We start from the raw sequence: 14,575 nt of genomic DNA, 5'->3' as shown, positions 1-14,575 counted from the left end.
CAACAGATTATTTACACTTCCTACTCCCAGCTAAAAGTTTAATCCACATCTGTCAGCATGTGAAAATCTTCACAACACAGTATTTTATAAGAGAGATCCAGCTCCCCATACCCAAAGATACAACATACATGGGGCTCCAAGAGTCTCAGACTCTGCAAAGACAGCTTTTCACATTTGGGTTCACTTTATTTGTGTTTTATTTGTATTTAAAATGTTTACTTTATCTATCCAGATTAATCTGAAAGTCCCATTACAAGCTCTACCATACTCTTCTGTGAAGAGTCTGATATTGCAGGGCTTGTTCTACCTGGTCAATCAATTGTGTCAGGAAAAACACTGAGGTGAGAATCAAAGTGTCTTTTCCAGCACAGCATTTCTTTTCATGGAAGCTTTGCCATTTCATGAGATCAAGTTTGGTCACGTATTTTCCAGGAACTTTCTCTTTGTAGCATCAGCAAAACTTTCACTGATTAATTGGGGCCACACAACAAAATATTTCTTGTTTTTCAGCCTTTGGTGAGAAGATGAATTGGGTGCTGTGACCTGCAGAGTGTTTTGAAACCAGACAGTTTTATAAATTTCCACAGCTTGCCATGACTGTCAGGAGCTTGTTTGCCTTTTACAGCTAGGAGAGCACATGGGAGGCCCATGGGAGCAATGTCCCATAGCTTAATGTCTCCCTTATAGTTTGATTCCATAAACATAGTTCTTACTTAACCAGCACATGTGTCTCTTTAGGGCTCAGTTAGTTTCTTCATTTTCAGCTTGGAGTCATAAATTGTTGTAGAGGTTTTTTTAAAATTTGCTTTTATTTTTAAAGCTTCAGAATTAAAGTGAAATATTTGTTAAGTACCCAGTCAAACCTAAGAACTATGGATGCTCAAGGAAGGAACTGATAGTGATGAAACCTAAGGAATTATTTATTTAATAATAAATATAAATAAGCTCTAAAATGCCAGTAATAAAAACCAAGAATGCTCTCCTAAAGCTCGCTGGATAATGTGCAGGATAAGGCATCAGAAGTCTAAATATTATGCTCTGAGTATACAGAATTTGCTAGGAATAAAAATTGTGGAGGGATCTTACCAAATGTTTCATTGTAGGACAAATTATACAAGTAATTTCTGATGTGATTGTATTGCTTAGTGTCTCTGGTTACTAAAAATATCTGTCATTTATATACGACTTATTTCAGTACTTCCACCTTGACAGTGACAATGGTGTGATTGAACTTGCAGAAGTCCCAGAGGAAAACAGATTGCTTTTAACATCTTCCACTACACAATTCAAATAGTTTGCAAATTTTCTGTGAAGGACTTCCTGGTATAACAAAGAATCTGAAAATTTGCTTCAAGCATCAAAAATTAACTCTTTTTTTTTTTTTTTTTTTTTTTTTCATGGAGAGCCCAAAATATTTAACTAAGATGTGTAATGGGTAAGGAAAACCTTACCTTAAGTGAAATGGATAGAATAGAAAAAGAATAATAGATTAGAATGAAGCACCTGATTGGGAAAAGCCAACAAGGATTCACCAAGGACAAAGGAGACTTTCCAAATCTGACCACATTCAGTGACAAAGTAACCTGCTCAGCTGATATGGGGCAAGTGGTTCTCATTGTTTACCTGGATTTCTCTAAGGCTTTTGATACAGTTTCCCACAGCCTCCTTTTTGAGAAACTTATGTGTTATGGTATAGAAAAGTGATCCATGTGGGGAACTGGTTGATGGGCTGTACCCAGGGGGAGGTGGAAAACAGCTCCTGCTCCAACTGGCAGCCTGTCACAAATGGAGCCCCCCAGGGAGTCCAACACTGCTTAGTACCTTAACAAGTGATGTGGATGACGGGATCAAGTGTACCCTGAGGAAATCCACTGATGATACCAAACTGAGTGGGGAAGTGGACACTATGGGAGAACTACCCTGCAGGAAGACCTTTGCAGAAGTGAGCTAACAAGAACTTTATGAAATTCAACAAGTGTAAGGTCTTAAACCTGAGAAAATATAGTCCAGAGGTGTAGCACAGGGTGAGATCTACCCAGCTGAGGAACAGCTCCAGCAACTCTGGGGTCCAGGTGGACAACAAGCTCAATGTGAGTGACCAGGGTGCTGCCATGGCAAAGAAAGTCAACGGGATGTTGAGTTGCATCAACAAGTGCATCACCAGCAGAGATAAAGAAGTCATTGCCCCACTCTACTCAGCACTTGCCAGGCCACACCTGGAAGACTGTGTTCAGTCTTGGTCCCCACTACACAAAAAAGATTTGGACAGGCTGGAGACAGTCCAGAGAAGGGCCACAGAGATCAAAGGAGTGGGAAATAGGCCAGAAGAGAAAAGACTGAGAGAACTGGGCTTGTAGAGCCTTGAGAAAAGCAGGATTAGGGGAGACCTTATCACCATGTCCCACTACTTAAAGGTTAGCTACAAAGATGGGGACTCCCTTTTTACAGGGAGTCACATGGAAAAGACAATGGGTATTGGGTACAAGCAACTCCCGGGAAGATTCCAGTTGGATACAAGAGTAAATTTTTTTACCACAACAATCAGCCATTTCAATAATCTGCCCATGAAAACAGTGGATTCCCTAAAACTGGACTCTATTAAGATTCAGCTGGACGGGTTGCTGGGCCATCTTGTCCAGACTGGGCATTGTGGTTTTGCCCAGAAAAGTTTGACCAGATGATCCTTGAGACCCTTTCCAACCTGAGATTCTATAATACTGTGAACACTTTTTAATATAAATGTTGCTAACCAAAACAGCCCTACTCCTTTCTTTGTTCTCATGGACAGCATCTAAGTAAATTAATCCCCTGCAACACTTCAGAAAATCATATTTCAAACAGTTTTCAATTTCTTAGAGGTACTCCCCATCTCTTTTGCACTATTACCAGTGTCATTTATACTCCACGGCACTAACTGATACTCTGGTGAAGACCCTGGGCCAGATTAATCTCTCTCACTAGGGTGACACACCTTTAGTCATTCTAGTATATCTGTTTATAACTAGGAAGAGGATCTAACTCTTTATAATTGCTTTGTAATATGATTTTTACCTTATCTCCTTATTTAAACTTTGAGCATCACTCCAGGCCTAAAAAGACAGTTTTCGTTTTACAGATGTGATTGAGGAGCTGGTTCATTGTTACTGCTGTTAACACTTGCCAAGCAAATTTAAAAAAAACCCACAACGATGCTTCAAAGAGTAACTTTGAATCCTTTTGTACCAGAAAGGAAGACTGAACTGTGATCCCACATTTGAACTTGAAGAAATGATTTTAGAGTCCAAGCCTCTCCATAAAAAGAAAAAGCGACTTGCCAAAAACAAATCCAAAGACAGAACTAAGGAAACCTGCCCACTGGTAAGATGGAGACTGTGACTGCAGTCAGTGGCATTTTGTTTACACTCTAATAGCCAAACTCAGCTAAGTTCAGTTTTATCACCTCTGAAAATAGATTCAACTTCTCTGTCTGTCATTTTATACATTGCATAAATGTAAAAAATAAATTAATCTCCAAAGCAAGATGAAAAGCAACCATTTGTTTCAGTTAAATAGTAACAACATATTTAAGCAATAATAAATTTTAAGATTATCACAGATGCTCATTTAAAGTGTGAAAAAGTGTTGCCACTTGTGAAAAACACTTCCCACACATGGACAAATAGTTAGAAAGAGTATTTATTGCTACTACTACCAAAAATTAAAAGTATGCAGTGAAAAGGCTTGTTATTTATAAATATGTCAAAGCTGTCTCTTCCACTCTTGACTAATGTGTCCCCTGTAGAAAGATGCATTGTATGAACAGCCAAGTGTACTAGGAAGATTAATAATAATTTCCAGACTTGAATTATCATTCCAGTGAGGTTCTATAAATTATGTTGCTATTTCTAATGATTTTGAATGTTCATGCAAGCTGTTCTTCCTAGAGCTATCAGATGTAAAAATCTTCAGGAATTCTTTGTGGGGAACTTCTTCCAAAAGAATGAGATTGATTGTGCTATCACAGCCCAATTTAATGAGTCTTCGAAATGCCTCTTGATAGCATTCATTCATAAGCCTTTTTGTTCAGTGTTGTTTGTGTTGTTGTGATTTTTGTCTATGATTTCTCATCTTTTTTAATCAACCTATTCATGCTGTTTTTTAAAGAACGTACACCTGCAGCAGTGCTTGGAAACCGTTAGGAAAGAATTCATCATATTCAACAGAGAGAAGTAAGTGCATTTCTTAATGCCTCTTTAGCATTCAGTACTAAAATTAAATTGAGAACTATTTTTTTCTCACAGTGTAAGGGAAGGTGATTAATGATCACAGCAGCAGATCCTAAAATATAGGATTTCCATTGATTTCTTCCTCTTATGGTCTCTGATGTCATATTTTTGTAGTTTTTGCATTTCTGCAAGCAAGCAGAAGACCTTGTGATGAAAGTATGTTAAAAATATAAGGTAAATGTTACTGGAACTCCCCAGAGAAACTGTCAGTAATTAAGCAGAATACAACAAAAGGTACTGCTTTTTCACAACTCAAACAAAACCAAGAGAAGCCATAACTCATGAAAATTTAATGATATGAACTACACTATTCTGACTTGGAAAAACTCTTCATACTTCCCCACTACTAAAAAAAAAAATTATTCCAACATTAACTATTTCAATAAAGCTAAGTGTTACATCTGTACCAGACATGAAGCAAGAACTTCTAAGGGTCAGTCAGGGTTGACAGAAGCACAAGCCTGATTCCCAAAGATATCAATAACCTTCCTGGTTCAATTAATGCACTGTATTTCTCATAATTTGCTGCCTCTGAGTTGCAGTCATTATGGACCTATTTGTATTAGCAGATACAACTCAAAATAATGGACTTGTTTGTGTCTTTGGTCAAATTATTGCATTTCATTCAAGTGTATTCCATGTTTTTATTTGACCTAATTATATATGCAAGCCTTTCTAATAGAGTTGTGAGATGTTAAAAATTAATTAACAAGTTGTGACTATTTTACTTAATGCATACAATGCAGGTAATTACTGTCTCTGTAATTAAAACTGAGAAAGGAACTGTCAGCTTTGCACAGTTCACACAAAAGCATGAAGGAAATTATGCCATGATCTATCCTTCTTCCTGTTATAATCTGTGGGACATTTCTATGACTGATACTGACTGCTCACAGAAACTACAAGTTCTTAGCAGGAAAAGGAGGTTCCAGCAGATTCTTCATGTTATTTTGCATAATTTCTAGCACAAGAAAGCAATTGGTTTCTGTAAAAGCCATAAAGAAGAGATGCCAGACAAAGTCAGCCCATAGAAGGTTTAAGAAGCATCTTGGTGGATTCTCTGAATCAGTCGAACTAGAGAATGCTTGAAGTTTGTAGTTAACCCACAAAAATCAAGATTATCAAGACCATAATAACAAGATTAGAAAAATATTACATTGATTAATCAATTTAATGAGTTTTCTAGAAGCTGTTCACAGAAGTAATTCATTTCCAGATATTACTCTCCAACCTACTCTAGGAGTCATAGATGAAGCATATCCAATATGCAGCAATTTTTGGAAGTTACAACACCAGATTTTATAAGACACTCAAAATCTCAGTGGTGTGTTCACTACCTTGAACAATTTCTCTTGTCACGATTTTACTGTATTATTCTTAAATCTTTTTATGCATAGGAATTTTTTTCATTTGTTTCATATTGCACAACTACAGTAACAACACAAGCTATAAAAAACTCTGAGAGGCTGATGAGAGATCAAGAAGCTTAAATGGACTACAAGTAAAATGGAAACAGAAGGTAAACCACAGGCGCTTCAATCAGAAAAGCATATGTTTTGGCCATTGGTTGATTGGCGTTGACAAGGTAAAGGAAGAATATTTAGTATAGGCCTGTAAAAGATCCTGCATTGTCTGAAGCCAGATCACAACCATTTCTCCTTTAAATTGCATCATAGCTGAAGAAAGACATGGAGAGACATCCGTAAGATTTTTCATAGAAAAAAATATTAAGAAAGGGGGAAGCAGATGTCAGATGTTTGACGTGCAAAGTGAATTAAAGTTAATGACAACAAATTAGGAGCAATGGCAGGCACAGATGCCATCATACTAGAAGAAGCTGCACAGGATACACCAGAGGAACTCAGGGTGGGTTTCCTTAGACCTTCTGTGCCCTCAGGACTGGATGTACAGCCTAAGGCTGTGCTTACAGGGCTTTCCAAAGCCACATGGCCCATCAAGCTCTTAGGAGCAGCTGCATATGCTGAAAGTGAACCATTTGTTCCTAGAGATATAATACCTATTAAAATGTGATTATATCATTAGGTGAGGTGTCAATCCCAAACAGGGCTTTAAATCAGTCTCAGATTAATGCAGCCAGATGTTTTGTTATTCTTCCATGTTCCTCTACATAGTAGCTGTTGAAACTATCTGCATATTTCCTTAGATCTTCATTATATTCAGCAGCGAAAATCTACATTTTATTGTCACTTAATCCTTCTGCTCAGTTTACCTCAGTATCACAGAACACTACATAAATCCTAATAAAGGATGGCAAAAAAATAGCATGCCTTTCAAGAGAAAAAATGAGACTCCCCAAACCACAAGAATTCAAGGAAAAAAAATCAGATGCTTCTAACTGAGCAACATAAAGTCAGGTATATGTAGTTAATTTTGTGGTGTTAACCATCCCAGTTCCACAGCATCTTGCAATCCAGTATTTGTAAAATATCTGCTATGAAAAGCAAAATCTGATTTTATTGAATGCCTTGCTGGTAGGTCTATGCTGTGCCTTTTTCCCACTCTGTGTCTTTCATCCTGCAGCAGACGCTGCAAATCTTGCAATGTGTCATGCTTGCTGTCCTGTCAAGAAGCTCAGGAGACTATCAGAAACTCTTAGATTGCAGTCAAGAGGAGCAGGGAGGTGTAAAGGCTCACCATGCTACAAAGAATTTAAACATAGTGGAAGAGACTGAAGTGTGTTAAAAGTTTCAGTTAATGAAGACAAAGACAGAATGTTTACATTTTCTTTATCCTACTGCTTTCTGCATTTAACTAATGGAAAACTGGTATTTGTAGGAATGTTTTAAGCAAGGGCTTAATGGACAAAGATATGAGGTTAGTGATTGTCAGTAGTGGGTAAAAAAGTTAGATTTGTATCCCTTACACAATCCTGATCTGAGGGCATCTTTTGTTGAATATTTCAGTGATCTACAAATTAAAATATGTGTGTGTCTGTGTGTATGCGTGTGTGTGTCTTCTGATATGACGTGGGGATATGGCATCTGTTCACAGTGACATTATTTTCCAGTACCTTCAAGAGAGGGGCACACAGTGCCCTGATTCAAAGTAAAATAACATAGGAAAATCCTTTTGAGGGATTTGTTTTCTATTCTTAAAAGTCTCTTAGTTTTGAACACATAAACTAAATAAACTCTAATATACAAATGGTCCACACACAGACTAGCTTGAAAATATTATCTGAAGTAGGCTTCAGTTTGGCTCCTTTTTGTGGGAAATTTTTTTTTTAAATTCCATTTCTGTATATAGATATTTTAGATATTCGTAGAAATTTTAGATATTTATAGATATTTTAGATATTTATTTAGATATTCATCAAAATGCAGCACCAAACATTTTGCAATATCTTAATGTGTATTCCCATAGACTTGCCAGCAATTTTTCAAGACTTGGATATCATTTAGAGGCTGTAGGCTACATTTTCAAGTTTTCTTTTTTTAATTAAGTGTGTGTCGGTGGTGGGGGAGATTGTACAGATAAAGCCACACTGTTTGCTTGTAGCTTTATTAAAAAGCTGAGCACAGATTATTTTGCTATTTTTGTGCTGTTATCACTAAACAGATCTTCACAACTACATCTCTTTATGAATATATAAAATCTGAAATGACCAGAAATTAAGAAAAATACCCAAAATATATTTGCATGTAATGAAATCATATTTCTTACACTTTATGGTCCTCAGCCTCTTCTTGTCCCTGAAAGATGCCTTTAAAATTGAAGATGTGAGAAAACAAAGAACAGAGAAGAAAACACAAGAAATATTTGCTTCTCAGGCAAAATAATCCTTCAGTTAGATGCTTCAGTTACTCAAAATTATCAGCCTGCTAAAGAAAGCAAAATCAAACATTTACATTTTACTGAGTAGGATATGTATTTCACACATCCAGTGTACATGAAAATGGGTTAGAATTCTGCAAAACTATTTTAACAAATGCAATTAACTGATTCAGAAAATATCAAGGTTTTTAATAATTCCAGTAAAAACTTTCAGAACATTACTATTGATTTTGAATTTGGAGGTTTTTTTACTTAATACTAATAGGCTGCAATAGCATTGTTATGATATTCAGCTGTCTCATCCGCACTGATCTGAACAGACTTGTCTGTCCTAAGCTACTGATACACTTCATTCCTCTTCTCAGTATTTGTTCAATGCTAGCACACTAAAAAATCTGCCACAAATTGACACGCATTACTCTGTCTTTTCCTGTTATCATTCCTACCATTTGAGCATATCTAGTTCTCTTATAAATGATCCGAAGTAGCTTGAGGTGAACAGACTCTGTTAGAATAAACAGCAAAACTTGAGGAAGCATATTTTAAGCATAATATGTTTAAATCCTATAGTCTGTTTTTTTCCATATCGTTGGGGAAAAGCTTGCTTAATATTCTCTGCATTTTTTATAAGATCAAATTTATTATCTCTCTCATTTTAGTTCTTTTTCTTTACTTTTAATTGTCTTTTCAGATTCAAATCCAGACTCCCTGAGTACTCTCTTTCATTTTAGTTTGATTGAATTTGAATATTCATAATGATTTGCAGTGCACTTCATTGAAAGTATTTTTCTTAATACGGATTTTATGTCAGCGTCTCTGGAGATATTTATCATAATCCTTCTAATACTGGAATGATTTTTGGATGAGGCTACAGTCCTTTTCTTGTCCCTTCTGCTGACCTTAATTCAGTTCAAATCCATTTCTTTCTGAGCATTTCGAGTGGTTGCACTGCTCTCCACTGAACCTTTCTTCTCCCTTTTGTAATGGATATTTCTGCTTTTGGAGATTGCTCTTGCAATTGGAAAGATGCTTTTCTGGCTGTGATTGAATCCCATTTGTGTTCGGACAGTAATAACTGTTGCTTGCTCACACAAGCCCTTTCACTTCTGCCTCTGATTCCTGCTCATTATTATTGGTTTAGAATTACCAATCCAAATGTCACTCTCTTCTTAGTGAGCCAAGCCACCTAAAAGTTTGAGTATAGCAGGACCAAAGTGGTAATTTTGCTATAGAAAAACCTTCAAATTTGCTTTTTTTGGAGAAAGTAGTGGTCATACAGATGCCATTGTTTCAATAATGTGTTCCCTTCACGGTTTCATGGAGGGGAAAAAAAAAAAAACAAAACCACAAAGGGTAATGAGTATCTGAAACCTCATTTTAAAAGTCTTCTAGGAAAAATGGTTAAAGTTTTCCCAAACAGTTATATCATTCTAATGGCTACATTTTTGCCATCCAGCTTTGGGAATGAAATTTGCATGGGGGTGTACAGGGGGTGTATATGTCAGCACATTCTCACTTTGAAATGTGGTCCTGGAAGGATCAGGATAACAGATGCAGATCCTCAGCACTGGAGGCCAGAAATTAATTTCTATTCACAGAAAACTAAACACAAATAGAACACATTTAAACTAATTACAAGTCAATTCACAGGCAGGGGAAAGACAAGTCTTCATTTGTACATCTCAGACTTTGGAGGGGAAGCACAACTGTGTAATTCTGAGTACCAAATATTTTACTTTTTTAAGCAGGTTACATGGCACAAATCATATCCACACATCCCCCACCCTCTGGGAAGATGTCCCATGTGGAGGTTATTTTCCTGTGTCCCACCTGGGGCTCAATACTCAATACTCCTGTTGTGGGTGCACCTCACTGACTAACCTAGATGACATGGTGTTCAGTAGAGCTCCATCTGGGGATCCCTGTGTTAGGCACCACCTTTCCCACACATTGTGCAGGGAGGTTTGGTGATTAACTGAAGGCTGCAAATTATGCTGTGCAATCACAAGTGAACTCCTGGCTCAATCTCCTTTTGGGGGGTCCCTACAGAGAGTGAAAGAGCTGCACAGTTGATCAGACTTCTTGGTGAGCTAAGTTTTGGTCGGGGGCAGAGAAATCTTGCATAAGAGATAGGTGGAGAGAGATGAGCCTGCAGAGAGATGAGTGCAGGATGTGATTGCTACTCGTGGCCTTTAATTCCTGGAAGTCTGGTGCTGTGAGAAAAGGGTAGGGCTGAGCCTGCCTACTACCAGATGCAAACAGCAGGCTGAGAATGTTTATTGTCAGGTCAAATAATTAGGCAGAGCCAGACTGACTTTAGTGGTGTGTCAACCCTGTCTGGGTGCCAGGTGCCCACCAAAGTCATTCTATCATGGGCCTCCTCAGCTGGGCAGGGGAAAGAAAATACAACAAAAGGCTCATGGGTTGAGAAAAGAACAGGGAGAGATCAGTCACCAGTTACTGTCATGGGCAACACGGGCTCAGCTTGGGGAAGGTTAATTTAATTTAATGCCAGTAACTAAAAGACCAGGATAGTAAGAAATAAACCCCAAACCTTAAACCCACCTTCCCTTCATGCCTCCCTTCTTCCTGGGCTCAACTTCACTCCCAAAATCTCTACCTCCTCCATGACAGGGGCACATGGAGATGGGGAATGCAGTCAGTTCACTACGTGTTGTCTCTGGTGATGCTTCCTCCTCACACTCTTCCCTTGCTCCAATGTGAGTTTCCTCAGACAGACTGCATTTCTTCATGAACTGTTATAGAGCGGGTCCCTCGACTTCCTTGTGATCTATCCATCTGCAGGTAGCTGAACAAAAGAGTGAGCCTACATCCTGCAGGATACACACCAAAGGCAGGTTAGGAAATAATGTCTGTTTTGAAAATGATGGTTGGCCCACACTGCTCAGAAATATTCTTATTTATGGACAGACGCTTATAGTCTTAAAACTGGATTTTGGTCAACTAGAAAGAAATTTTTTTCCCTGTCATCCCAAAAGGTCTAAACCAGAGTATATTATTGGGAAATTTCATAGCTGCTTTCCTGTTCCTTGTAGATGTGGATCTGCAAACATTTTAAACTGGAAAAGCTTGTTCACATTTGAAAATGTGGCTGACAAGACAAATATTGGTTAGGATGCACCTGGTCTTGAACAGGCAATAGCCCACTTCCAAGAGACCTACTTTACTCATCTGAACCTGGCTTCAGTGTTAGTGTTAATTGGTAGGTTTAGTCACATTTTCTTAAATAACTGCACATCATATGAAGTCTTCATTTATTTATTTCATGACATTACTTATTTTGCTTTATCAAATCCCAGGATAAACCTCAGATCTCCAGACAGTACAGGTCAACATACTATAGCATCCAGTACAATTTTTCACTTGCCTTCTGCATACCAGTGTTTCACATGTCACTCACGCCGCGTGTGCACCTGAGCCCACCGGCTTTGATTATAAATTGCTGGTTGATAGAAAATTATATTCACAGCCATTTACTGAGTGTAATTACTCAGCAGGAACCATCAACCTGAATCAATTATCCAAATTCTAAGAATATTTCCCCGAGGATTTTTGGAAAGGATGGGAGTAAATGCCATGAGTGTCAGTGGTAAAAGGGGATACTGCCCCCAAAATTTTACTTTTCATGTTCAGCTGTAATAAAGCATAACTTTTCTTCTGAAAATCATTCATTTAAATTTAAATGGAGTTAAAATATAGCTATTTGAATAATTACTTGGTAGTCTACTGAGCTATCAAAACACATACATCACAGTGTATTAGGAAAACAGACCTGGGATTTTGACTTTTTCTATCAAAGCAGTCTATCAAGAGAGCAATGCTTGGGGTCAAAGACAGACTGGGTTAAATAGTGGTTACACACTGAACAGCTCCTACCCTACAGGCTGTACACAGGGTTTTTCAGAGATATCTGAAATAAATGGGAATTAGATGACAAAGTATTTTTCAAGATATCGACCAAGCCATGCAGAAAAGCCACTGCTGGCAGAGCCCGAGCCTGAATATGCTACAGGCACATCTGCATGGATGAACAGGCAATGACACCCCAGTTCTCATTGGTGATTTCATTACCCAACTCTTGGCAGAATTTATCACCACGTGCTGTGTTACAGGCTGATGGGACCATTCAATTTCTGCATGCCTGAACCGTGTGGGTGCAAATTACCTCTAGTCCAGAAGCAAATTGGCTCTGCTAAGCAATGCAGTCTGTGGTGAGCTTGTAGAGCCACTAAACAGGAAGGGCTTTAACTCTGTTTCTCAAAGAAGGAAGGCATGTATGTTTTCTAGAGATGCAACAAGCCTGTATCCCTTTAAATTAATGCATCTAAAAATAATTTATTTAGTTTAAGCTCTTTTAGTACTCAGTGAGGAGAGACTTGTATCTCCCAGGATTGTTCTGAGACACATATGTTAGATAGCTTAGACCTGAAGAAATTAATCTAGGTTGGTGAATCTATTTACCCTGCAGACACAGCCTGAACTAACCTTTCAGTTGTCTACAGTTAGCTGGCATAAAATCCACCCCACATTTGTGCACTCAGATAATTTCTAGATGTCAGTTCTGCAGGCACAGGTGCTCTGTGGTCTGACCACTGCCTGTGTCAGGTAATTAAAGGCATCTCATGCAGCACAAAGCATCACTTGGGGGGCACATGCATTTGAGTGTACATATGTCCATAGCCTTGGGGGCAAGAGACCAAGAACAAGCAAGCCCTATCTGTAAACATTATCAAGTAAGTGCCAAAGATTAATGACATCCATTCCAGGCTAGTGGTTAGATGGAGTTACTGCTTGGACCCAGGTTTCCCGAAATAAACACCTGCTGTAACACAGACACTGGGGAGGATTGTGTTCTATTTAAAGCTGCTCTGCACACATTGGTTCACAAACTCCAGATAAAGGGGAAATTATCTAAGTTTACAGACTAATTTTCACTTTGGAATCGTGACTCAGCTCTGATGTTGCTGCATGATGGGTGTTGTCTCTGCTTCAGCAGCTCCTTGATTCTGCCCTGGTCTGCGCCAAGCTTCCTCTGGCACAAAGGAAGATTATGTCTTCCTTGTTTACTCAGAAGTGCTTAGACAATCCATACACTTTTCAGTGATTTCTGTTTTCCTGAAAAGACTTCTGAGATCACTCTGTGCAGAGACTGAAGAAAGAAAAACCCACTATTAACTCTCCATTGCTTTCTGCTCCTCTGCTAGGTGTAAAGAGGATTTTTAATAAACAAACCAAAAAGTACATTAGCTCTATACAGCTATCTTTTGAAATAGTTTTAGTTAGCTATATAATAACTTAGTTTAATTAATTAGATCTCCATGGTTGGTATTCTTTTGAATCCTTCCTAATTTTGAAAGTGTTTAACTCTCCTTCCTCCATTTCTACTCCTTTTTTTCCTTATCCTGCATTTTCCGCCTTCACTGTTGTTTTCTATCTATTTTTCAAAGGCAGTACACGGGCAGTTCTCCGTACAGCTCCATTATTAGTGTGGTCCCTGGCATAATTTTTCCCAGGCCAAAATCACTCTTTGAAGCTAATCCCTTCATGTTTCAGGGGTTATCATAGACCAAAGGCTGCCCAACAAGCAGTTGGAATACAACAGCTCTGGATTGCAGATTAGAGATTAGCCATGAGGATGTGAGACAGTCTGTGCCACTGACTCAGCTCCCAGGCATTGATCTCCACCTTTGGGAGCAAATGGAACCGATGTCTAAAATACAGGATTTACATTCTCATGCAGTGCTCGATTTGCTGCCTGTCACGAGAGCCCTCCCAGGTACCACTGGGGAATAAGAAGTGAATAATTTGTCAGATGTTCAGGTTACCAGCTAACTTAAGCAGGATTAACAATTATTTCTGCTAAATGTTATAAAATTAGAGCACATCTTTTCAAATTGGGGAATTTCATCATATTTGGACAAACTTGACTCTGTTCCTTAAGATTTACACTGAGCAAAGTTACTATTTTCTTCTTTCAGAATGAAAGTATAAATTAAGCAAATTGTCTGAATTTTTGATCAACTCATAGGCTAATTTTTGCCAACTTTTTAAAAAACAGAACAAGTTAGGAATTTTTAGTCCTTTATGACAAATTATCTGGCTATTTTGTTTTGAAAAGTAAAAATAAACTTCCCAATATGCTTATTCAATTAAACAATAATTTGATTGGGATCCCTTGCTCACTTCTTCCTTCCTTGTTTCACCTTTTCACTAAAAGATACAGTTGAATAAAAACCTGGCAGGAGAAAATGAGTGATCAGAATAAAGGATATATAAGACAAAGTGACACTAATTTACAATTGTAAAATACTGCCAACTTCTTCCATTTTCACAAAAATAGAACACAGCAAGAAGCAATTTATAAGAGAAACCTTAAAATCTGCGGGCAGAAAATTATTAAGTGACTATGTATCAAAGTCCATTCTTATTCCCAACAGAGGAAAGCAGATGACAAGCCAAGCTGATTATTGTCCCAGAGGTCATGCTCTGTTACC

The 14,575-nt window shown here is 38.0% G+C and overlaps 1 protein-coding gene across 1 annotated transcript in view; it reads left to right on the top strand.

Moving 5' to 3' along the window:
- The window catches only part of STK32B (serine/threonine kinase 32B), a 156,068-nt gene that overhangs the window by 134,582 nt on the left and 6,911 nt on the right, over window positions 1–14,575 (top strand). The window contains exons 10-11 of the mRNA XM_083860796.1: window positions 3,226–3,357; window positions 4,144–4,208. Coding sequence (XP_083716922.1) covers window positions 3,226–3,357; window positions 4,144–4,208 — 197 coding nt within the window. The remainder of the gene's footprint in view (window positions 1–3,225; window positions 3,358–4,143; window positions 4,209–14,575) is intronic.

Source organism: Zosterops lateralis (assembly GCF_965231275.1).
Source record: "Zosterops lateralis genome assembly, chromosome: 5".
NCBI lineage: Eukaryota > Metazoa > Chordata > Aves > Passeriformes > Zosteropidae > Zosterops > Zosterops lateralis.
This window is presented reverse-complemented; position numbering and strand designations above follow the sequence as displayed.